Source organism: Ursus arctos, unplaced genomic scaffold (genome assembly GCF_023065955.2).
Source record: "Ursus arctos isolate Adak ecotype North America unplaced genomic scaffold, UrsArc2.0 scaffold_20, whole genome shotgun sequence".
Lineage (NCBI taxonomy): Eukaryota > Metazoa > Chordata > Mammalia > Carnivora > Ursidae > Ursus > Ursus arctos.
The window spans coordinates 51,264,149-51,287,655 of record NW_026622875.1 but is presented as its reverse complement, the minus strand read 5'-3'; the positions used below and the strand labels follow the sequence as shown (position 1 = coordinate 51,287,655).

Genomic DNA, 23,507 nt, shown 5'->3' with positions numbered 1-23,507 from the left:
ATGTGAGACCGAGAGGGAACGGGAGACCCCGCGACCCCCGCAGGGCGGGCGAGGACGCAGCTGCGGGGAGGATTAAGGAAGCCTCTCCCGGCCGGGGGCCCAGGGCTTGGTGGGAGGTGCTGCAGCCGGGGACCCCGGGCGGGTCTGCGACTCTCTCCGGCCGCTGGGGCCGTCCGCGGGGTGGGCTCGCGGTCGGCAGAGGGCGCCGGCGCGCCATCCCACCGCCGGCCTCCGGGCCGCCCACCCCGCGGGCGCGCCTCTCCGCAGTCCAGCACCGCCCGGCCCGGGACCGCTCGCTCCGAGCGCGCAGACCTCCCGGCCGGACTGAGGACGCCGCCCGCTCCGGGCCGCCCCTGCGCTCGCGTTCGGCGCCCGCTCGGCCTACCGCCCTCGGGCCGGCGCTGCTTTCCGCTAGCGTCGGAGCGCAGAGCTCCCGCCCCCGGGAGCCTCCCGGCCGTCGGCGGACCCCGCGGCCCCGGCGCCCGCGCGCTCGGCGCCCTGCTCGCGGGGCACAGCGGAGGGCGGCGGCCGTCTGGGGATGGGCGGCCCGGCTGTGCGAAGGGGTGCTGGGGGGCTCCGCGCGCTGCTCCTGGCGCTGGTGGCCGCGGGGACCCCCGCGGGCGCCTACAACCTCGACCCACAGCGCCCCGTGCGCTTCCAGGGGCCCGCCGGTTCGTTCTTCGGCTACGCGGTGCTGGAGCACTTCCACGACAACACGCGCTGGTGAGTGCCCCCGCGGCCCCGCGACCCCGGCCCGGCAGCCGCCGCCCCCGCCTGTGTACCCCGCCGGCCGTCGCTGCCTTTTCCGGCCGCCTCCACGCCGCTGTCCCGAGGGGGAGATTGAAATGTCTCGGCGGCGCGCAGCTTGGCCGCGGACGACAGGCAGGCAGGACGCCGGACGCCGGTCTCTCGTCCCGCCGACGTCGCGGTGGGCGCCTGGGGTTGGAGGCGGCCGGGCCAGCGCTTCCCGGCGGTCCCAGCCCGGCGTGCGCGGGGAGAGCCGAGAGAGCGGTCCCCTCGGCCTCCCAGCCGGAAGAGCCTTAGCTCTCTCGGTCGTTAAGAAACTTGGCTCTTCTGCCCCCGAGGGGCCTCCACCGAATGCCCCAGGGCCCGGAAGAGATCGGGCACTCAAGATGCAGACTCCTTAGTGTCGGGGAGCTCTTGGTGACACCCCACCCACCGCTCCCCGGCTTTAAGCCACTCTGGTGCGTGGCGCCGAGGAAGCGCAGAGTGGCTCCGCGACGTGAGGGGGACGGGCTGTGTGTGTGTAGGGGAGGAGTGGGGCTCCCCAGAGGTGAGTGTCTGGCAGCCCGAGGGACACACTGCGGTCCAGAGGCCCCCCTCCTTCCTTACAAGACCTTCTGAGGAAGGGAGCTGTGAGCGTCCAGGATGCTGGAAAGGAGGGTGGTCCAGGACCCTGAGTGACAGGGCTGGTGGGTGACTTCTGGGGCAGCCTGGGCCTCCTTTCACGTGGGTCCTCTGACCTAGAGACAAGCACCCGAAGTTTTAAGAGAGGGATGTGGTTTTGTAGAGGTCAAGGAGTCCAGTTGCTCCCTGAGAGTCGCAACCTTTGGGAGCTCCCCCCCCCCTTAAGTGCCATCAGCTAAGAGGCACAGTGCTTGAGTGCCCAGCCCCTGAGGAGAAGTTCTGAGACGAGGTTAGTCCCTCTTTGAACCTTTCCCTGAACAAGCTGGAATCCCACAGCACACAAGGATCACCTCTTCATCAGAGAGTTAGGCCACGGACAGTTCCCCTATTCAAGGTCATGGCCCAGTGGGCCCCGGGTGGAGTCTGGAGTTGGTTTTATTGTGTTGTCACCAGTGTGAGTATCCTTAGGGGATGCAGGTTAGGAAGGCGAGGTCAGTCATGTGTGCTCTCGACATGCAGCTCTGTGGGACAGTCACTGCTCTGAACTGGACAGAGGCTGACCGAAAAGGGCGGGTTTGTAGATCTGAGTCCTGAGGCATTCCTGGAACAGGGGGGACTCTGTGACTGGTCAGCCCATTAACAATCATGTTGTTGAGGAGAACTGCCTCCAAGAGAACCAGTTTGTAAGGTCCTGTGTAGCCCCTGTGCAGTTCCACATCTCCTTCCCTACCGTTTACCCCAGTTGCCGAGTTTAAGGCCAGGCTGTCTTTCTGCATTGCCAAATCCCCATTCTAAAGCAAAGCAGGCTGAACACCTTTTCTGTGTCCTGCATGCTCAGAGTCCTCTGTGGGCTTTGGATTTGGTAGAGAATGCACCAGGAGCAGTTGGAGAACACATCCCAGAATCCCCCGCTGGGCTCCTGGACTGTGTGACCTTGGCACCAAGTACGTGGGGAGAGCAGTCAGGAATAGAAGGGCGTTTCTGGGCAGGGGGCTCTAGAGAAAAAGGCGGGCAGTGGAGCTGGAACGCTCTGTGGGATCTGTAGCTGCCTCTGGGCTCTTTAGTGGCTCAGCTTAAGGGAGAAGTGCCAGGACCCCATCACCTGGATTTGGACAGGTCACAGGTCAAGGCCGCGCTAGGTGGGGAACAACTGGGGGGAGGTGGGAGAGGCAAGAACAGGTTTGACATAGGAAAATAGTTGAACCTGCTTTGTTTCAAAAAGGAGATGAGGAAAAGCTGCGTGATTGGAATAGATTCAGCAATTGTAGGAAACGACAGACTGGCCTTCAACTTGGCACCCAGGGTACACAGCAGAGGCGAGTGTGCAACTGGAAGGTAATGCTGGTGCCAGTGGACATGTGGGGCAGATATTTCCGGGGTCCTAAGGAATCCATCAACAGCCAGGCTGCTGGTCTCAAAAATACCCTTTCCATTCCTGATGTGAACATAGGAGCATGCTGTTCTTCCTGTTGGAGGGCTTGTCCCTATAGTTTTCCAGGTACCACCTAAACTCCACGGAAATTTTTTTTTTTTTTTAAGATTTTATTTATTTATTTGACAGAGAGACAGAGAGAGAGAGGGAACACAAGCAGGGGGAATGGGAGAGGAAGAAGCAGGCTCCCAGCAGAGCAGGGAGCCCAATGCGGGGCTCGATCCCAGGACCCTGGGATCAGGCCCTGAGCAGAACGCAGATGCTTAACGACTGAGCCACCCAGGTGCCCCTACATGGAAATCTTTTTAATGCACATTTTTTTGTATCCTTTTTTGCTCCACATTGTCTTAATTTTAATCATAGTTTTTGCTATATCCTCAATATTTGTGCTCTTGCTTTTTCCAGGTATTTTCCTCCCTATCCTTTTCTCTCCTCTCCCTTCCCCCCAATATTCTTTGTTTTAGACCTTGAACGTTATTCTCAGCTGATGATGCTGCCAAGACTTGGTAAGCTGCGTCTCTTGAAGCAGTAGACTTCCAGCCTTGCCTCCTTTCTCTCTCTTTTCTCTAGAGACTAGACTTGCCACGGGGCTAATGAAACTTCCACCAAAGGCCCCTAACTCACATGGGCCCCTACCAAGACTCTGTGCCTAATTTTATAGTCCTAACTTTGTATTTTCTTAAAGGTGGTCACCCTAAATTTACAAGATTCAGGCTCAGTGGAATCTGGATCTACCCTATGTCTCTATCTTAACTTTTCGCTCTGGGGTTGGTTGATTGACTTATCGACTGATTGTTGGTCTCTTCCTACCAGGCAGTCCCAGGGCCCTGGATCTGTTAACCCCGCTTGAGGGACACGTAGGTTGTTTCTAATTACTCATGATTATAAACAACAGCGGGGGTAAACATCCTTGTAACTAAAGCCTTGCGGACATCCTTAATTATTTCCTTCAAATAAATTCCTGGGCTTACAATTGCTGGGTCAGAGAGGAGGGAGGTTTTGAGGTGTTTTCTATGCATTTTCAAAGGCCAGTGAAGTTAAAGTGTGTACTTTAGAGAAATGTGTTAATTCAGGCCTTGGAGTTTTGGAGTAATTTGCTAAAGGGCCGATCCAGCACAGGAGAGGAGCTTAGCCATCTACATGACGGGAACTAAAAAGATCACGAATCGTCAAAATGGGTGTGGAAAATAAGTGATAGACATGAAAAGGAAAAGTAATACATTGAAACTCTGAAAAGAAGGAAAATGTTAATTAAACCTTGTATCTGGTGGCTTTCTTCTTAAGAAATTACTCTTTAGCTTCTTAATTCAGTATTAGTGGTTTAATAAGTTGGCTTTCTGCTAATTAAACACCTTTTTACAGGTAGAGGGATTTGCTGTAGATAGGGTAAGGAGTGAGAAGAACGTGCTGGAGGGGGCGGGGATGGAGCCCAGGCACCAGGATCAGCGTGGGCTCTGCAGGCGGCAGAGCCGAGGGTCTGTGGCATTAACGTGGACCCCGGGTACACATCACAAAGCACACGTGTGTGCTCTGCCAGGAGAGCTAGCATTGGTTCTCAAATCCCATAACTGAGCATACCTGTCTGTTCTTTTTTTAAGCCAAAATTGGCATGGGTCAGAAAGTGCTAGATCTCTGCAAGAGCTGGGGGCGACCTTGCTTTTCTAACCCTGGGGCTTGAACATAGCTTCTGCAGTCCTGTTGCATCAAGAGCAGAGCCTCCGACCCAGCACCTGGCCCCTCTGTTGCTGTGCTCTAGGCAGTGAGAGTTGTCCCCGTGGCCAGGTGGACCAGAATATCCCGGACAGTGTTACGGACGTCACTGTGACATCTGTATGTTACAGTGTTTATCTGTTTGGTATCTGTTTGGATGCAAACATGCACATGACTCAGTTTCCTCTTTTCCAGCCACCCTCAGAGGGTGTCTGCCTGCCAGTCAGAGCTAGCTTCCTCTCCTGTACCTCTCCCCACCACTCCCTGCCCCCGGGTCTTCTTGCGCCCTTTGAGCAACAGCATAGGTGCCAGGGAACATAGACAAAGCTGATTTCTGTCCCCTTTCCTTAGACATGTATTGGTTCTTCAGCTGCAGGGCAGACGACTGTAACACCCTGTGATATAAATAAATGCGGCCCGGCTGGCGTCCAGCCCCCAAAGTGGGTTTCTTTCACACCCCTCTCCTCCCCTCCTTCCTCTCTGCCCCAGACGCCCTGGAGTCCGAGGTGGCTGGGTGCATTGGCTTCCTTTCTGGCGACGTGCTTCCTGCCCCATCTCCCGGGACACATCAAGACGGCTGTGCTCAGGCACAGAGCAAGTGCTCGGAAATGGAAGACGCGCCGGCTTTCTGCTTTGTTAAGGCTGTCAGAGCATCATTCAGTGAGGAATAGGAGGTAATTCAGAGCCAAGGAGAACATAACATTCTCCATTTGCATTAAGGTTGAGAATTAAAAGAACGAGCTAGACAGTTCTGCACTACCAATGCAGTTGCCCTTAGCCAGACGGATTGCTATTTAAAAAAAAATTAATTACAACCAAATGAAATCAAGAATTCAGTTTCTCAGTCAAACTAGCCACATTTCAAGTGCTCACTATCCACATGTGGCTAGTGGCTGTTGGACTAGACAGTACACGGAACACTTATTGTGGGGAGTTTCGGACAGTGAGGGTTTAGAGCAATGAATTAAGTCTTAAAGGGCTAGACAAAGATCAGATGAGGATATAAGAAAAAAGAAAACCAACGCTTGGCATATTTGTGTATCAGAACAAGTGGGGGTGCTTAAAGTGAGCTAGGGATTAATAGTGGGCAGCTGGGGAGGCTGACTTCTTTGTCTTTTCCCTGGTCAGACACCGGAGTGCCTGCTCTGCTGAGGTGGAGGGATTCAGGAACGAAAACTCCACCCGCCATCTGATAAAGGAAAGGCTTGTGTCCCAGGCAAAATCTAAGCTGTGGGCTCCGATGAGGGAGAGGCTTGTCCTTGGGCAGGTTGTTCAGAGGGGCAGAGGGGGGAGAAGGTAAAACCTCTAGAAGGGGGACCCTGGGATCATGGGCCGTGCTATCCCCCACTACCCGTCTTTGTGAGGAGACATCCAGAAATGGCAGTGACTGCTCTCCTAACCTGCGCGGTGGAGGTCTTTGCTGAGTTGTTCTGGCCCATGCCAGGCCCTTGGGTGGGAGTGTGGCTCCACTTCCCCATCTGGATTTTCTGGAAGTCGCATTTTCAGACCTTATTCCTGGTTCTTACTGGCCTGCAGAGCCTGCTTTCTCAAGCTCTCAGGAAGGCATGGCATGTGGATGAGGCCCGAGTTCTAAGGGGACCCAGAGAGTGTCTCTTGGGGTCTCCAGGGTTTTTCCCTGAGGATCTAGAGAAGCTGGCAAGGGTGCTGTTTCCTGAGCTAGTGCTGAAAGCTGGCAGGGGCAGAGGCAGCTGTCTTGCCCAGGGGACAACCTTCTGGGGCAAGAAGACGACTCTTCTCAGCCAGTCACTAACAGCTCTGGGTGTGAGGGTGTGAAGAGCTGGGCCCCAGCCAGCTCTGACTCCCCGCTGACTTGCTGCTGGTCTGGAAATGGTCTTTTTCTGATAACTCCTACTGTGATTTGTCCAGGGAAAATGTTGTTTTCATATGTATTAAAAGCAGCCACTGTGTTCTCAGAAATCAAGGGAGTAGGCTCTAACTTTAAGAAATAAAAATTGATAATCCCATCAGAGTATTTGCTGGGCATCTGTCTACAAGAGGTCAAAGGCTTTCACAAGCATTCTAGTCTTTAGCTGAATCTTTGGGACAAGCTGGTGAGCGGTTTCCAGTTTGCCAGTTGGAGAACTGAAGCTTAGAGTTATTTTGTCCACAGCCTGGGGTGATCAATGCACAGTGACTGGGGACTTGTGTCTGTGGGCGTCCTCTGGGAGCGGATGCTCAAGCAGAGATAGGAGTATAAGAGAAGTGTTGGGGGGCGGGTAGGGGCTGTAGATCATTAAGGTGTCCATTAACTCAATATGGACCCCCCTAAGATCATAATTAGTTTTTGGCTGCACCTGCCTGGGAGGAGCGTGGTCTCTGCTTGGTTGCCCTGGCCATCCTGAAGGGGCTGCCGCTGGGGGCTGTCAGCTGTCCGCCCCTTGCAGCTGAAAGGCATGAAGTGGCACAGGGGATACACGCCTCCACGGCTGCCATGGAGCCCATCATATGTGAACTGCTGTTAGGAAGGTATGAGATATTCTCCTCGGCCAGCAGTCGTGGCCAGAGATTATCTGTGCCTTGGCTTATTGCACTGGGTCGGCATTGGGAAAGTTAGGACTCTGACCTAAAGCAGACTCCAGAGCATTCTAGCTGCCAGCTGACATCGAGGGTGTCTTCCTGATTTCAGGGATTTTGCAGGGGAAGAATGGAGGAGGGAGAGAGTCCCCCCTTAGCTTGAACCATCGTGCAGCTGATGAGCTCCTGACCAGAGGGAACAGTAGCACCTCATTCCTGGTACCTTGTGAACCACAAACCATTAAGCCAAGTGGCTTGGTGACCAACCAAAGCAGAAGAAAGGGTTTTATCATGACCTTTTTTTTTTTTTTTTTTGGCCAGAGGGAACCTTAGAAAGTGAAAGCGAATCCAAGATTGGGAAAAATCTAGAGTCTTTGAAACCACAGGCTCACTGGGTCCCCAGTTTCTGCTTTGTGGGAGAGCAGAAAGGTCTTCTGTTGTGAGTTTCGGTTCACGGCTGAGGCAACATGGTGGCAGCAGCCAGGCCCACTGAGTGCTCAGCATGTGTTGAGTACTGTTCTGCATGCTTTAGACGCGTCAGCTCATTTAACGTCCCTGAGTCTCAGCTGGTGGTCGTTCCCGCCCCGTTCACAAAGCGGAACACTGACACGCAGAGGTGTTGCTTGTCCAGGTTACATGGCCAAAGTGGCAGAGCTGGGGCCTATGCCTTTGCTTCTCACAGAGTCTGAATTTGGGGCTTCAAGGCAACCAAGCATCTGTCTTGTGAGGTTCTGCCCTGCCTGGCTTTGCTGGAAAAGTTTTGGAATTATGGTAGTGGTAGCTTCCCCGTGGGGTTCTCATTACTCATGCGTGACCCACTGGCCACCTATGGGGGGATACTGGGGTTCTGCTTTCCAGAGACACTTGATCACCGAGTAAACAGGGACCCAGAGATTCTGCCAGGGATATTTGTAGGGCCCGCTCTCACACCACATCTGTGTGAGGGTAGGACAGAAGTGTCCTAGGAAAGACGGCACATTCTAGGATATTCCATGTATCCATCCTAAACTCTCTGGGCTGCTTCACCCCCATTTAAGAAACTCTATATTTGGAGAGGGGATGGGGAATGTAGCCGTGGTGGCCAGTGTTCAGGACTCACCCCTGGATTTGTAACTTTATTAAAGAAAGCCGCACAGTCAGACTTTCTGCACCAGTGGCCACTGTGTGAGAGAGGATGCTTTATGTCCCCCAAAACCTGAACCTTAAAAACACAAAACCAACTTTGTCCATGTCCACGCAGCCCTTGGTGTGTTTAAGCCCAGGTGGCCTCTCCTACCCTGTCCTGACCAGCTGGTGTTCCGATGCAATGTGTACAAACCCTAGAGCAAACCCGGCATTGGGCAGGATATTCCAAAACGTGGGACTGCACCTCTTACCCACCACCATAGGTCCTAGGGTGTGGATGTTCCAGACTCAGAGAGTGGGTTTCTTCCTGGCTCTGCCTTCATTGTGGCCCCTGATTTCCCAGCAACAACCAAACCCATGGTTTCTATGCCTTGAAAGGGGGGCTGCGGAGTTGCATGAGTGCACGGTGGCCATGAGGGTGGGTTTCAAGGTCAGCCCTGCCCCCATTTAGCTGTTTCAGTCTCAGGGTCATTTGTAGGGCTTTCAGTCCCTTCAGCTGTTTGAGTCTTGTTCAGCTCTCTGGAAAAGAGGAATAATAAAGAGTTTCTCACTCATCGCCTTCTTGCTTTAAATGAGGTGATGTCTGCAAAGCGTGGAAGACCACCTCCAGCACAGAGGAAACCCTTGATAAATACCAGTAGTTCTTTTTATTGTTACTTTGATCTGGTGTTGGGAACTAATGGTCATCTTCATCCTGACTCGAGATGCTGGAAGAGTGCTTTCAGTACATTTGTTGATGCCTTGATTCATTTATCAAAATCGGAGTGTCCATACTCAATACAGAAATGAATGAGGTAGTCCTGTGTAAGATGCACTCATTATGAGCAGTCTCTAAAATTTTGGTCATGCTCTGTATAAATCTGCATTTTTGTATATTCATTTACATCCTACCTGCTTCCAGAAAGGCTCTGACATGGCTCCTTTGATTATAGACCCCTGGGGTTTTACATCCCAGAACTTTGCATGCTGCTTTCTTCTCTCAGCAGGTGGGAGGCCGCCCCTGTTGTGGGGAGCTCTGGCCCCCATCCTGGGCTCCACATAAGTCTGAGAGGTATGTCTGTAGTTCTAAGGTTGGGGTGGTGGTGAGAATTTTAGTGAAAAAGGATAAAGGTAAAAGTATTGACCTGTTCTTCTCGGAGAAGAAAATTATCACAAGAAAGCAGCAGGAGACGGCTTTTACTCATATCTCCCAGAGGTCCGTAGCTTGCCTGTCTTGGATTTTTGTGTTTACTTGATGCTCTCAGGTGGGGGAGGGGAGCGTTGGCCCTTTCACCATGCCTCCTTCTCCAGCTGCCGCTTCCCGGTGCACCTGCCAAGACCCGAGGCCCTGGCCAGGGCAGCAGCCTCTGAGGACACTTCAGTCCCTGACAGAGCCACCAGCAGGCTGATGCCTCTCCAAGGAGGGGGACCCTGCCTGTGTTGCTGCTCTTTCCCAGCTGGGCATGGAAGCCACCTGCTTCATTCTCTGACTCAGCATTGGGATTGTACCCTTCTCCCTCCCTTCCTTCACTCCAACCTAAGGTTCCCAGAATAAAAGTATTATCGCCAGCCCTTTGTGAGTACTCTGTGTGCAGAGCTGTCACTCAGATGCAGCAGGGCTACTATGAGGTGCAGAAGCCAAAGCCAAGGTTTCCCAGCAAGTAGATTGCGGATTTGCAACTGGACCCAGGTGAAGTTGACTTAATGCTTGTCTGGCCGTTCTCAGGGTCAGCCTTGCTGCTGTCCCCTCCCCCATCAAGCCCCTGTCCAAGGTATCCATTTCCTAAGGAGGAAGAAAAAGTGCCCGGATGCTTTTTCCAGGAGCATTTCTGTCTGCTCTTGGCCTTGGCAGATGAAAACTCCAACCCGTTCTCAAAAGTCAGGCCGTCCTGGATGCACCCCCCTCCCCCAACACGTTGCTATTTGCCATTCGTTTTTGGGCCTCATGCTGTGCTGGGAAGGGGACCGTGCCTTTCTATTACCTTGTAAGGATGAGGGAAGTCCTGAGTGGCCAGAGGATTGACCGGGTCATGGAGCTGGAGACGAGGTGGCGCATTCTTCACGGCTGTTTCCGCCACCCCACCCTGCCTCTCCCATATCAGGGCCCTCAGTAGAAGTTTGTGGTTCTGGGTGGCAGTAGGATTCCTTTGGGGAAAGGAAAGGAGACCAGGGAGCTGGAGAACCAGCAGCAGCAGTTCTCAGCTCAGAGCGAGGTCAGTGGGCTGGACTCAGGAGTGATTGGTGGACAGTGGGGGTGCCACAGCCCAGTTCCCTTCAGAAGGTGCCTGTCCTACCTTCATGATACATCTGTTTTCTGTTACCACAGTGTTGCTGTGTAACACACTACCCTAAGACTTGGTGGCCTAAACCAATCACCGTTTCTCAGCTCACGAATCTGTAGTTGGCAGTTTAGGCTGGGTTCAGCTGGATGGTTCTTCTCTCAGCTCATGCATGTGTCTGCTGTCAGCTCCTGGGTGGGCTCGCTGGCTGGCTGGTCTAGGATGGCTTCAACTGGGATGGCTCATCTCCAAGTGTCTTTCATCCCCCAGCAGCATGGGCTTGTGGTGGCTGGGCAGGGTGCCAGGAGGGCAATCAGAAGCACGTATGGTCTCTTGAAGCCGAAGCTGGGAAGTCAAACCACGTCCCCTCTGTCACATTCGGTTGGCCAATTCAAGTTACAGAGCTTGCCCACGTTCAAGGGGTGGGGGGCAAACAGACTCTACCCCCTGATGGAAGAAGCTGTAAAGCCCCATTGAGAAGGGCATGGATACAGGAAGGATGGAGAAACATGGCTACTTTTGCAGTCTGCTGTTAGTGGTGAGAGTGTCCTAGCCATTCCTGGATTTCTGTGAGCTTGGCAGAGGGTCTGAATAAATTCTTGGTTCTGAGGAGCTCCTGGCAGTTCCGCCAAGAGGGGGAGCAGGGACGAGTTGGGTGCTAGGGTGTTTGGCCTACTGCCTAACATTCTCACCTTTCATTGAGCACCAACTTTGTACCAAGCACCGTGCTAGGTACTTTATAAACACGATCTTAAACCTTGCAAGAACCCTTACTAGGTACATTTTAATTCTCCCTATTTTACAGAGGAAGAAACCTGAGACCCAGAGTGGTTAAGCTATGTCACCTCAGATAAGTTTTTTTATCAGTGGTTGTGGCAAAACTTGAACCCTGTGTTAGCCCTGTGCTTCTTACACTTTACTCCCTGAGTGACTTGCCCTCAAAGCTTAGAATTCAAGTGGAACTATTAGTTTAAGACCCCTAAAATGCAGTTAGTATCCCCTGGTTTGAGTCAGAGGCTCAGTTTCCCCAGCTGTAAAAAGAGGAGCTTCTGAGTCCTCTCAGTTCGGCAGCTCCAGTTGGCAAGCACTGGCCCCAGAGAGTGTCTCCTCTCTGGGAGTGAAGGGTTCCATGCAGTCAGAGGTGGCTCCCTGGCACCAACCAGCCCTCTCTCTGTTCAAGTCTTGGCTATTTTTTGCCCAGTAAGGAAGGTGGAGTGATTCCTGGGATTTCTGGGCAGTGTGGTGGGACACGCAGTGATTGAATTCCACTCACGTCACTGATACGTGGGGCCCTGGGGAAGCTCTAGTGTTGGGTTCCAATGCACGAAAGCAAACCTAATGCATTTAAGGTTTTCAGTGCCCAGTTGCCGTCCTCGATCTCACTGTAATTGCACCCTCAGGAACCACGGCTGTGGTATTTGTGGGTAAGGAGGGAGCCTTCCCAGGGAGGCAGCTCCGTCTTTTTCTGTCACCCGCTAGCCAGGGAATTTACCTGCTGTTTGCTCTCCTGATGTGAGGGATCAGTTCAGAGCAGAGGAGTGGTGGGAATGGAGCCTTTATAGCCAGCTTGACCCAAGGAGGTGGCCGTGCTGGAAAAATAGAGGGTGTTTCAGCTGCCGCAAGAGCAGGGGGTTTGGAGGGCTGGAAAGAGGACGCCCTTGACATGGTTGAAATCGGAGCTCTGCTGCTTCCCAGTGGTGTAACCCACCATCTCTGAGTAAAATGCACTCAAGAAGCTGCCCGACAGGGTTACCTTGAGCGAGAGATCAGACCACCCGTGAGCGTAACTGCTGGTGGCAGAGGAACAGATGCGCCCCCATCTCCAGATAGCTGTGTGAACCACTCATTAAGAGAGGCAAACTTCCATGCCAGCAGTGTACATGTTTTGGAAAAGCAAGAAGGTGATCGATATTCAGCCTAATGTGGGAAGGTAAAGGGCTTCTTTCTATTCTAGACCCCCGTCCTTTGGCATGACAGACATTTCCAGTCAAAGTTCTAACCTGGGAGCCACCTGCAGAGCCTCGTGACGGCTTTTCCAGGCAAGATCACATGTGGTGGCTGGCAGCAGGTGGCTGCTGGCTCCACACTTGTTGGCTCCCGTTTTCTGCTTTCTGGCTGCTGTGGGGTGAGCAGAATAGGGGGGTGGCACTGCATTCGACTGGCAGGGTGCGTGTTGCCATGTGGCACCTCACCGTGCTTTGTGGGCTCTGGCACATCCCATGACTGCCTTCAGCCCTCTGTTTCTCCATCTGTAAAATGGGGATCATAGTGCCTTCCATAGGATTGCTCTGAAGATTAAATGCAATTCTGCCTTTAAGGAGCCTCGCCCAGCACCTGCACACTCCCAAGTGCCCGATACACCCTGGTTGTCCTTGTAATTAGAAAGGTAGAGTTATGAATTAATGAGAGGACTCTAAAATGTCTTTGAAGTGTGAGTGCATCTTTAACTGGGGCTAGGATAGGAGGAGAGCCGCACTTCTCAAGGGTCATCTGTTCATACTGGCTCCGGATGGAACACGATGATTTGTAATCAGCGGAGGTGGTTATATCGTGCTTCTTAGACAATACGTCAGCCAGAGAGCTGGTTAAGATGTGTGTTCTGATTTAGCGGGCTGAGACCTGAGATTCTGCATTTCCATCAAGCTCCCAGATGTTCTCCAGGCTGCCGGTCTGAGGACCACACTTGAAGTAGCCCGCAAAGGTGAGAATCAGCCTGATGATTTATTGACAGGAGCCTGTTGGTGGGGACACTCGGGCCTTTTCATATGGTAACTGTACAAAGGAAGGAAACATCTCAGTGTCTTGTCAAGGGTACTGGGGAAGATTTGGGGGGATCTTTGAAGTGCCGGGCTGTCTCTTTATAACTCAGAGACTAATGAGAGAAAAGGCAGATGGCATCTTTGTGGTGGCTTGTCCTGCACTCTGGGTGGTTGCACGCTCTCCGTCTCTTGGGATTGGCCTGGCGGAGAGCCAGCGGAGCTAACTTCAGAAGAGACGGGCTCATCGGCTAGCCTGCGGCAGCAGTCTTGCTGGCGAGCGGCCTAGGTAAAGAACAGCGCCAGGCTGCGGAGGAAGCCACAGCGTTCTGTAAACACCAGGATACAAGCTTGTGCTCCACCGTGCAGCCCCAGTGAGTGCATACGTGTGTACACACACCCCCTTCTCTCGTGCTGCATTTCCCATCACAAAGGATTTGGGAGAAGCCTTCCCATCTGACCAGCTGATGAAGAGTAGGACCCAGAGCGTTGTCATCTGTGCTTGCTCAGCCATTGGTGGAACCCCTGAGTACCTTGGGTTTGGAAGGGAAAACCAATTCAGTGGATCCTTTTCCCACCTTAGATTTTAATATAAACTTCGCCCCTCTCGGTCTCAGCTCTGGGCTGGAAGAAGCAGCACCTGGGATTTCAGCCCTCCAGGGTCCCCTCCTGTGATAACCCGTGAGCGTGGGTCGGTGAATTTGGCCCAGTGGCGCTGTCATGATCAGGGTTCCAGTGCCATTTGGGGGGTTGGGATAGAGAAACAGCTTGTTTCTTGCAGCCATTTCCCTTCCTTGGTATGTGAATAATTCTCCCCTTTGTCTAATTTTTATAATGTTTGCAAAATGAATTGTAAGTGGCATTTATTCACTGTGCTAATGTAAATTTGGAGTTTGTGGGAACTTTTGGACCCAGCCCCGTCCCACTGGGGTTTTCGAGTGCAGGAGGCATTTTCTGTTCCTCAGCTCCTACAACCTGACATGTGGAAAGGCCGTGGATGTTTCGGCAGTTAGACATGTCAAACTGCTAATTCTTCTCACCTGTGAAAACACAACTGGCATTATCGAGAGCAACCGTTGGCTTGCCCTGGTGGCTCTGAAGCTCAGCCCCAGAAGCCAGGGGGGAAATTGATCCCTTCATGTGGCTTTCTTCTCACTGGAGTTTCGTTTTGCGTGTCATCATGCATTTGAGTTAGAGCAGCCAAGAGCCAGCCGAACTGCCCTGGTGTGGACCGTGTGGGAAAGTGCTTGCTAAGATTTCCGAAGGCTGTGGGTTCCAGCGCCGCGGCTACCTGGGGATTCTGCAGCTGGGGCCCAACATGGGGAGGCCGCAGGAGCGGGAGCTGCCACCAAGCACCTGGACCGGCAGCTTCCTGGGGTGTGACCGAGGGGCCGCAGGGAAGCATCGGAGCCCGTGCCTCTCAGACCCTGCACAGCATCAAGTACACACTCTTGAGACCGACCTGGAAAGAAAGACTTCAGTAAGGGTTTCCCTGGCTCCACATGTCCTCAGAGATCCTTTCTGTGCTGGGCATTGAGGGATTGGGCTCGGAGGCAGCGGGAATTAAGACAGGACCCACACGCCTTCTGGTGAACCTGATACCACGTCTCTGAGCCAGAGTAGTATGGCTGTCCCACCTGTGCTGCGGGTCCATCTGAGGGTCCCAGACTTCTGTTGCCTGGTATCTAGATCACCCAGCCAGGGTGCTGGGGAGGGAGCGGTGTCACTCTGTGGCTAGGGTGGGGGTGAAGGTCATGATCCCGAGGTGAAGGTGGCTTTCAGGACGAAGTGGGGGTACCTGGGTCAGCTTTTCACATCTCTGGGGAGGCTGTCCGGGGTTGTTCTAAGCTCCGCTAGGTCGCTTTTCCACAGACACATAGTGGATAATGCATTCTATTGCAAGGCCAGTGGGGGTATACTTCACAACGTGCCTGGTACCTTTTGAGGTGAACTGCATCCCCTTTCCAGGCTGCCAGACAGAAGGAGCGGCTCATGTTCTCCTTGAGCAGTGGCTTGGAATTTTCTACTCTTTGGACACAGGTGAAGGTCTTGTTCAAAGTCTCACCTTACGAGGCCTTTTCCACATGGCTCGTGGCTCAGCACACACTGTGCAATTCGTACCGGTCAGTATCCTCCACTATAGCTCTGCGCTTGACGGCTCTCTGGGAGCAATACGTAAAAATGTAGGGCAGAAGTGTTTTTGTAACATCAGTAGGGGTGCTTGTTGCCAGTCCCATGTTCTGTGTCCACACAGTCCTGAGCATGTCTCTTCTGTCATCTTAGTGTTCATGCTCTTGTCCTCTGGTGGGGAGGGGCCCTGCCGGCAGAGCTCATCCCCTCAGCAGCCTCCTGTCCAAGATGAAGGACGCAGAGCTTTGTTCTTGTCCCGTTTGGATGTGAACTCTCCTACCTCTGGTTGGCGTGGGGGTAGAGGATATGGTTTATAAGCCTGCCTTCCTGCTATTTCTTTCCCATTCCCAGTAAATATACATGCTTTGTGTGTGGTGGGGGGCAAGGGGAAGAGGGGGACATAGAAGAGAAATGGCAGTTGTAATTTCCGACTTTTTATTATTATTATTTTTTTACGAAGTATCACACGCATCCAGAACAGTGCCTATGTCATGTACGCAATTCAAGGAATTATCACATTTGTGAAGACACTACTCAGGTTGCAAACAGAACATCATAAGCACCCCCAGTAGCCCCCTCTCCCTAGCTGCAGCCCCCCCTTGCTCCTCCCCAGGGGTAACCTGTAGCGCCAGTTACATCCCAGCTGCTTCGGACTTCAGTTAAATGGAATCAGACAGGGAGTGCCTGTCGGGCCTTTCGGGCCTGACGTCTTGCTCGGCGCTGTATTCCTGAGAGCCATCGTGTGGCTGCAGTTGCGTGCTCATTGATTTTCGTTGCTGTGTACGATGCTGCTGTTTCTGGGCCACCATCTACCTGTCTGTTCTGGCACGGGTGGACCTGTGAGTCTCCTCTAGTGTTCGGCCATGACATTTTCAGCTGTGAACATTTTTGTGCGTGTCTCCTGGTAGACCCGTGTATGCATCTCTGTGGGGTATGTTCCTGGAAATGGGATCGCCAAGTCCTTGGGGAGGGCCTGTGTTCTGCTTTCTCAGGAACCGTTGGCTAGTTCCCTAAAGCGGTCGTAAGCGTCTGCACTCCCACCAGCAGTGTACGAGGGTTCCAGTTCCTCCATATCCTTGTCGGCACTTAGCGTTTTCAGTCTTTTTGGTGTAACCTAGTAGGTGTGAAGTGGTATCTCACTTCGATTTCTCTGATAACTAATGTCATTGGGCATCTTGTCGTGTGTTTGTTGGCCATTTGGTTATCTTCTTTCCTCAAATATCTGGCCCACTATTCTGTTGGCTGTCTGGATTTTCCTTACTGATTTACAGGAGTTCTTCATATGTTCTAGATAGGAACCCTTTGGTTGTATGTGTTCCCAGCCAGTCTTAAGCTTTAAGTGTGCCTGGAGAAAATCTGACAGGTTCACTGCAGGAGGCTCTCCCCGCTGGGCCCCCTAGCACAGGATAATGCTGGGGTGTGGTTTCTCAGGGAGTGCTCGGGCAGTCCACCCATGGCTGGTAAGGATTTAACCATCACCCTCCTCTTTCCTGGTACTGGGTTGTGACAGAAGGTTCTTTCTTCTTGATGTGCAGGGTCCTTGTGGGCGCACCAAAGGCAGAGTCCAAGTACAGCACGTCAGTGAAGTCGCCTGGCGCTGTGTTTAAGTGCCGTGTCCACACCAACCCTGACCGGAGATGCACCGAATTGGACATGGCTCGAGGTGGGTGGATGTCATTGCCAAGGTGGAGATGGGTTCCGTACCCTCACACTTCCTCTTTGTCTTCTCAGGGTGGCCTGATCATTCATCCTTCCCTTCCCTTCCCTTCCCTTCCCTTCCCTTCCCTTCCCTTCATCCATCCATCCATCCATCCATCCATCCATCCATCATGTGCCGAGTTCCTATTACTTACCACACAGAGATCTACTGGTGAACAAAGCAGAGATCTTGCCCTCCTGGACCTTACAAATTGGTGGGCAGAGAGACATGAAAATGAATAGTTGAGTGCAAGAAGACCAGAGGGGAGGTGGGTAGTTGATCTACATGGGATTGGAAAGATTCACAGTAGTTAGCTGGGCAGCTACGGGGGGCAGAACCTCTGAGCAGAGGAAAGCACGTGCCATTTTAAAGTACCAAGTGAGGACAGTGTAGCTGGAGTGCCGAGCAGGAGAGTGGAAGCAGAGGGGGTGACGGCGTGGGCTGGGGCTGCCTCACACAGGCCCCAGCAGGCTGGGGTAAGGTGTGAAGATTTTATGCTCTGCATGAAGGGGGAGGCCATTAAAATCAATCTTAGGCTTTATATTTTAAGTAGGGAAAGATATGATGGATGGAGGTCTTAAAAAGCTTACTTCGGTCCAGTGGAAAATACATCATCCTTGGAATGGGGTGACTCCGCCTGGGTTCAGAGCCCAGCTCTGCCAGTTACCAGTTGGGACTTAACTGGGAAAGTCCCATAGCCTCTTTGGCCTCAGTTGCCTCGCCTGTAAGGTCAGGACTAATATACCTTCAAAAGGTTAAGTTAGAGGGGTGATACAGAGATCTGTGGTTGGCCCATAGCGGTCCTCACTTCAGGTCCTCACTTTCTCCAAAGTTCTTTCCCAGCAAGAGCTTCTAGTTGTATTTTTTCAAACGAAGAACTGTTCTGATATTCTTTAGCTGAAAGGGAGAGGTGTCTGCAGTGTTCTTTAGTGCTACTCAAAGTGACGGGTTTGTGAACTGCTTGTTCCTGGCACGTGACGGATTACGGAGCTGGCTTCAGAACGTAAATCACCGCAGTGCTTCCTTCGTGAAGCAAGTCTTGCAATGAAACAATATTGGCTCAACTGAACAGCCAAGGACATCGTGGTGGGGTTGATTCACACTTTGCTCCAAGTTCCTTAGCTTCTCACTGGCAGGTAACCAGCGTTTGGACTGTAGACCACCCTTTGAGAAGCAGCCAGCAGAACATCGTTTCTCAAAGCAAGTCTGGCTTTTCTCTTTCTCATCCAGGGAAGAGTCGGGGCATGCCATGCGGAAAGACCTGCCGGGAAGACCGGGACGATGAGTGGATGGGGGTGAGCCTGGCCCGGCAGCCCAAGGCTGATGGCCTCGTGCTGGTAAGACCTCCTGGGGGTGCTGTGGGGAGGGGGCCGCGCTCCGAGGACAAATGACTCTGTGATCCCCTAGGCAGGCTGGATGGCACAGCGATGAGGGTATGGCCTTGAGGTCGCCTGCTCTGCACTACTGCTTGGACCAATGACTGATCTTTTGATTTTCTTTATCTGTCCGATGTTTAATGTCTGTTCCAGGGTGCAGAGATACGGTTGTTGGGACATGACAAAACGTGTGTGAAGGGTGCTTCGGAAATCTTGTTCATTACATAAGATTTTTGTGAGTGTGTGTTTTTTGAGGTATACTCTGCATGAAATGCACAGAATTTAAGATTATAGTTTGGGTTTTGACCATGATACACTCCTGTGTAATCCCCCTGCCCCCATCGAGTTATAGAATATTTCTGTCATCCCCAAAAAGTTCTCTTATGTTCCTTTCTTGTCAGTTCCTCCCACCCCGAGGCAACCACTTAGTTATGGTTAGTATTACCGAGGATTACTTTTTATATTTCTAGAACTTCCTATAAATGGAAAACTACCGTGTGTGCTCTTTTGTGTAAGACTTCTTTCACTCAAAATACTTTTGAGATTAACCCATGTTGTGTGTAACATTAGTTTATTCCTATTTGTTCCTACATAGTATTATCTATTAGGAAACCCAGGTTATTTTTCATGCCTTACAGTTGACCTTCGAACAACACGGGTGGGAACTGCATGGGTCCTCTTATAGGTGGATTTTTTACAGCACTGTAAATATGTTTTCTCTTCCACGTATTTTCTTTTCTCTAGCTTACTTTATCGTAAGAATATAGTGTCTAGCATATATAACATACAAAGTATGTGTTAACTGACTATGTTCTTGATAAGGCTTCAGGTCAATAGACTATTAAGTTTTTGGGGAGTCAAAAGTTGTATTCAGATTTTCAGGTGCATGAGAGGTCGGTGCCCCTAACCACCACGTCGTTCGAGGGTCAACGATATTTGGGTCCCAAAGTGCGTATGAGGTCCTCAGGTTCATTAGGTGTTTTGAGGAGGTACGAAGAAAAGTCTTTATCCTCGCGACCTCCTAGAGCTACGCCATCTAATGAGGCTGCTGCCAGCCACATGGAGTCAGTGCACTTTAAATTGATCTAAATTAAAAACTCAGTGTTTCCGTCACACTAGCCCCATTTCAGGCGATCAGTAGTAGCACCCGGCTCGTGGCTACTGAGTTGGACAGCACACAGAGAAAACATTTCCATCACTCCAAAAGATTTTACTGGACTCCACAAAAAAAGGAATTTGTAACTGCCTCAGAAGTTTTGTCTACTTTTTTCTTTTACTCTCTCCTATGACGGTAGAACGCTAAAGTACTTACCCAACCTGACGTGAACAGCTTGGTGGGGTTTTCATACCCACACTCCTGCATCCCTGTTGCTAATACCAGAATGCTCCCTTGTGCCCCCCTCCTCTGAGATAACCAGTATTCTGACTTCATAGGCCTTTTCTTTTCATTGGCTTTTCTTGGAAGCTCCATGAATATTTTTTCTTATAAAAGCATAAGATCAAGGAGGGAAAATATTACCAGCTGCCATTCATTGAAGGCTTCTTTTGGGCCACATGCTGTAAAGTTGAGGGTTTTACATATTTATATTTTATCCCCGGGGGAAATAGGTTTTCCGTACGGATCCAGGTGAAATGTCTCCTTCCCCTCTTTGAGGAGCCCACTTTTGTGTTAAACTTCTCCCTGGCAGAAGCTCTTCTTGTGAATTCGGCCTGCCTCCTCACCACAAATTTAGCATCTGCCCCTTGCTGGGCCCCTTGGGGAGGGAGGAAGCAGCTGGATGCTGTCACCAGCGTGGAGGGGCCTGCCTCCTGGAACCGTTGTAGATCTGGTGAGGGCCCCCAACCCCGCTGTGTGTCTCCATGTCCAGCACTTTAATCACTGTTGCGGTTTTCCTGGACCATCTCCAAGCCTCGACATTCCTCCAGACATAGCGGCCTGACCCTGACCGGACAACGCAGCCCCAGGAGGGCTGGAAGGCTTGTCTGCTGTCCTCTGGAAAGGAGGGAAGAAGCTGATCCGTCTCCAAATCAGGGTGGCCTGAGGTCGAAATTCAGCCCAGAGGAGGGGGTGGTCTGGTGGCCACACAACCCACGAAATGTTTCCTCTCCCCGCAAAAGGATAACCTCTGTGTGGCCAAGAACTTGCTTCCAGAGGCTTTTATGTCACTGCAAATTAGTCTGAGGAGGGGGCCACCTCTGGGGACATGCACAGTGGTGAGGATCACGGGGACGAGTTAGCAAAGGAAGCCAAGAAGGCAGAGCTGGTGTGCAGTGGAGATGGTGCTATGATACAATAATCTGCTGTGATAATCTTGCCCTAATTCGTCACACGCAGAGCTATTTTTCTCATGTTTTACACAATTACTGCTTCATCCATTCAGCGAGCCACCCCGTGGGTGCTGGAGAAGGAGGGGCATCCGACGGCATCCATTTTCCTCATGGCATTTTTTTTTTAAAACTGTGGTCAAAGACAATATAAAATTTACTGTCTTAACCATTTTCTAAAAAAGATTTTATTTATCTGACAGAGAGAGAGAAAGAGAGCACAAGCAAGGGGAGCTGCAGAGGGAGAGGGAGAAGCAGGCTCTCTGCTGAGCAGGATGTCCAACATGGGGCTCGACCTGGGATCATGACCTGACTGAAGGCAGATGCTTAACTGACTGAACCACCCCCGCACCCCATCTTAACAAATGTGCAGTACATAGCATTACGTGTGTGCACTTTGTTGGGAGGCAGATCTCTGAACTTTTTCATCTTAAAAAACAAACTCTGTACCGACTGAACACTTGCCCCCTTCCTGCTGCCCCCAGCCTCTGACAACCACCACTCCTCTGTTTCTGAGAGTTTGACTATATTTGATAACTCACATATGTGGAATCATGCAGTATTTATCTTGTGACTGGCTTATTTCACTTGGCATAATGTCCTCAAGGTTCATCCATATTGTAGCAGATGACAGAATTTCCTTCTTTTTTTAATTTTAATTTTAATTTTTTTAGAGCATGCACACATGCAGGGGGAGAGAAGGGACAGAGCGGGAGGGAGAGGGAATGCTAAGCAGGCTTCATGCCCAACGTGGAGCCTGATGTGGGGCTTGATCCTATGACCCTGAGATCATGACCTGAGCTGAAATCAAGAGTCAGATGCTCAACTGCCCCTATTTCCTTCATTTTTAGGGCTGAATACTATTCTACTCTATGTATATGCCACATTTTGTTTATCCATCGCTGGATATTTGGGTTGTTTCTACTTCTTGGCTGTTGTGAATAATGCTGCCGTGAACGCGGGTGTGCAAATAGCCCTTCAAGATCCTGTTTTCAGTTATTTTGTATATATCCAGAAGTAGAATGGCTAAACCCTATAGTAATTCTACTTCTATTTTTTTGAGGAACTGCCACAGTGTTTTCCCACAGCGCTGTGCCATTTTGCATTCCCACCAGCAGTGCGTAAGAGAAGGGTTCCAATTTCTCCACATCATTGCCAACACATTTCCTTTCCTTTAATAGTGGCCATCCTAATGGGTGCAAGATGGTATTTTGAATTTCCCTAATGATTAGTTATATTGAGCATCTTTTCATGTGCTTGATGGCCATTTGTATATCTTCATTGGAGAAATGTGTGTTTGACTCCTTTGCCCATTTTTAAATTGGATTGTATTTTTGTTGAGTTGTCCTTGTGGCTTTTTGCACATATGCCATTTTGCTAGGAGAGGCTTGTCCTAGGTCTTCTCTGTCCCCAAGCCCCTCTGTCCTTCCTGGTTTAGACTCAGCTTCTTCCTGGAAGTCTGTCATTTGGTGACAGTGCTTTCTGGAATAAGTTTAGCATCTTTTGGGTCATTAGAAACTGAGCATTATGTTGTCACCTTTATATGTATAATTTATCTTGTGTGTGTGTCTCCTTTTTTATGGAAGTGGCTTAGGGAGAGGCCACATCTTTTACCCCTTTCACTGTCAATGCTTGGAGATGATCTCTCTAGGAGGGGTGTCTAAAAGTGTGTTTGAGTAATACGAGGGCTGAGTGTCACTGTTAAAACAATTAGAAAGCAAATCAGTTGCCATCCCTTCTTGGTGGCTGACTTAGTGGTGGATAGAAGCATGAGGCAAAATGCTGTAAAATGGCCCTAGAGATGATAGGTGACAGCAAGGGACAGGGAGTGGTGACATCATCCATATTTACATTTTGGAGGCCTATTATCCACTTGCTTTTTCTTTAATGTGTCAAGTCCACCTGTCAAGGCTTTCTGCGAGGCAAGTATTTATTTGTAAATTAAACACAGGAAGACGGGTGTTATTCAAACAACTTCGAAGGCTCAGGAGGTACCTGGGGTGTGAGCATGGGACCTGTATCCCCAAGGAACATAATGTTGGATTTGGGGGGGGGCGGTGAAGAGGGGGAGGTGGGGTGGGTTTTCTGAAAACGGCATCTGGTGCTGATTCAAAGTAAAGAACAGATGGAGAATTTGAAAGCTGTGACAGGGCGTCAAGTGTCTCATTGACCAATGATGTTTTCTCAGCCCTGAAACCAGCAACCAGCTCTGGTGGGCTGACTTTGGCTTCATATCTGCCAGTCTTGGCTGGTGTTGTGGTACCTTCCAGTTTTCCTCCAGCAAGCAAATGATACTAGGTGCAAACACAGCATCGGGATTAGGGGCAAGCCCTTTCCCTCCCCATGCTGTCCCCCCAGCAAGCCCAGCGTGCAGATGACAATTTAAGAAATAGAGAAAAAGAAATCACTTCTTACCATATCCAACCAACCCACCTGGCATAGGCACAGACTCTTTTCTGGGATTTGGAAGGGCACCTCAAAATGTTCAAGTCCAATGTTTCTGCTTTTCGGTCGTCTCCAAGGCTCAGACAACAAATAATGGAAATACCTAGATTACTTCTGGTGGCAGTGACATTCTCAGCTCTGTGCCGCGTCCTTTCTGAACTTGAGGGCAGTTCCTGTCTATTCACCACTTCTTATCTGTCCACTGCTTTCAAAGCTGCAGGGACCACGTCTGCATTTACTTCTGTTGTTGTTGTTGTTTACAGACCTTTTAATGAGCTATGACACAGGCAAGAAAGTACATAAATAATTCGTGTTCATTTTGATGAATTGTCATGTGGTCAACATTCC

General features: G+C 51.1%; 1 protein-coding gene across 1 annotated transcript in view; it reads left to right on the top strand.

Moving 5' to 3' along the window:
- The first annotated feature begins 288 nt into the window (after positions 1 to 288).
- The window catches only part of ITGA9 (integrin subunit alpha 9), a 326,573-nt gene continuing 303,354 nt past the window's right edge, over positions 289 to 23,507 (top strand). Inside the window, exons 1-3 of the mRNA XM_026496718.4 lie at positions 289 to 723; positions 16,850 to 16,977; positions 18,244 to 18,350. Of these exons, the coding sequence (XP_026352503.2) occupies positions 539 to 723; positions 16,850 to 16,977; positions 18,244 to 18,350 (420 nt within the window). The 5' untranslated portion in view covers positions 289 to 538. The remainder of the gene's footprint in view (positions 724 to 16,849; positions 16,978 to 18,243; positions 18,351 to 23,507) is intronic.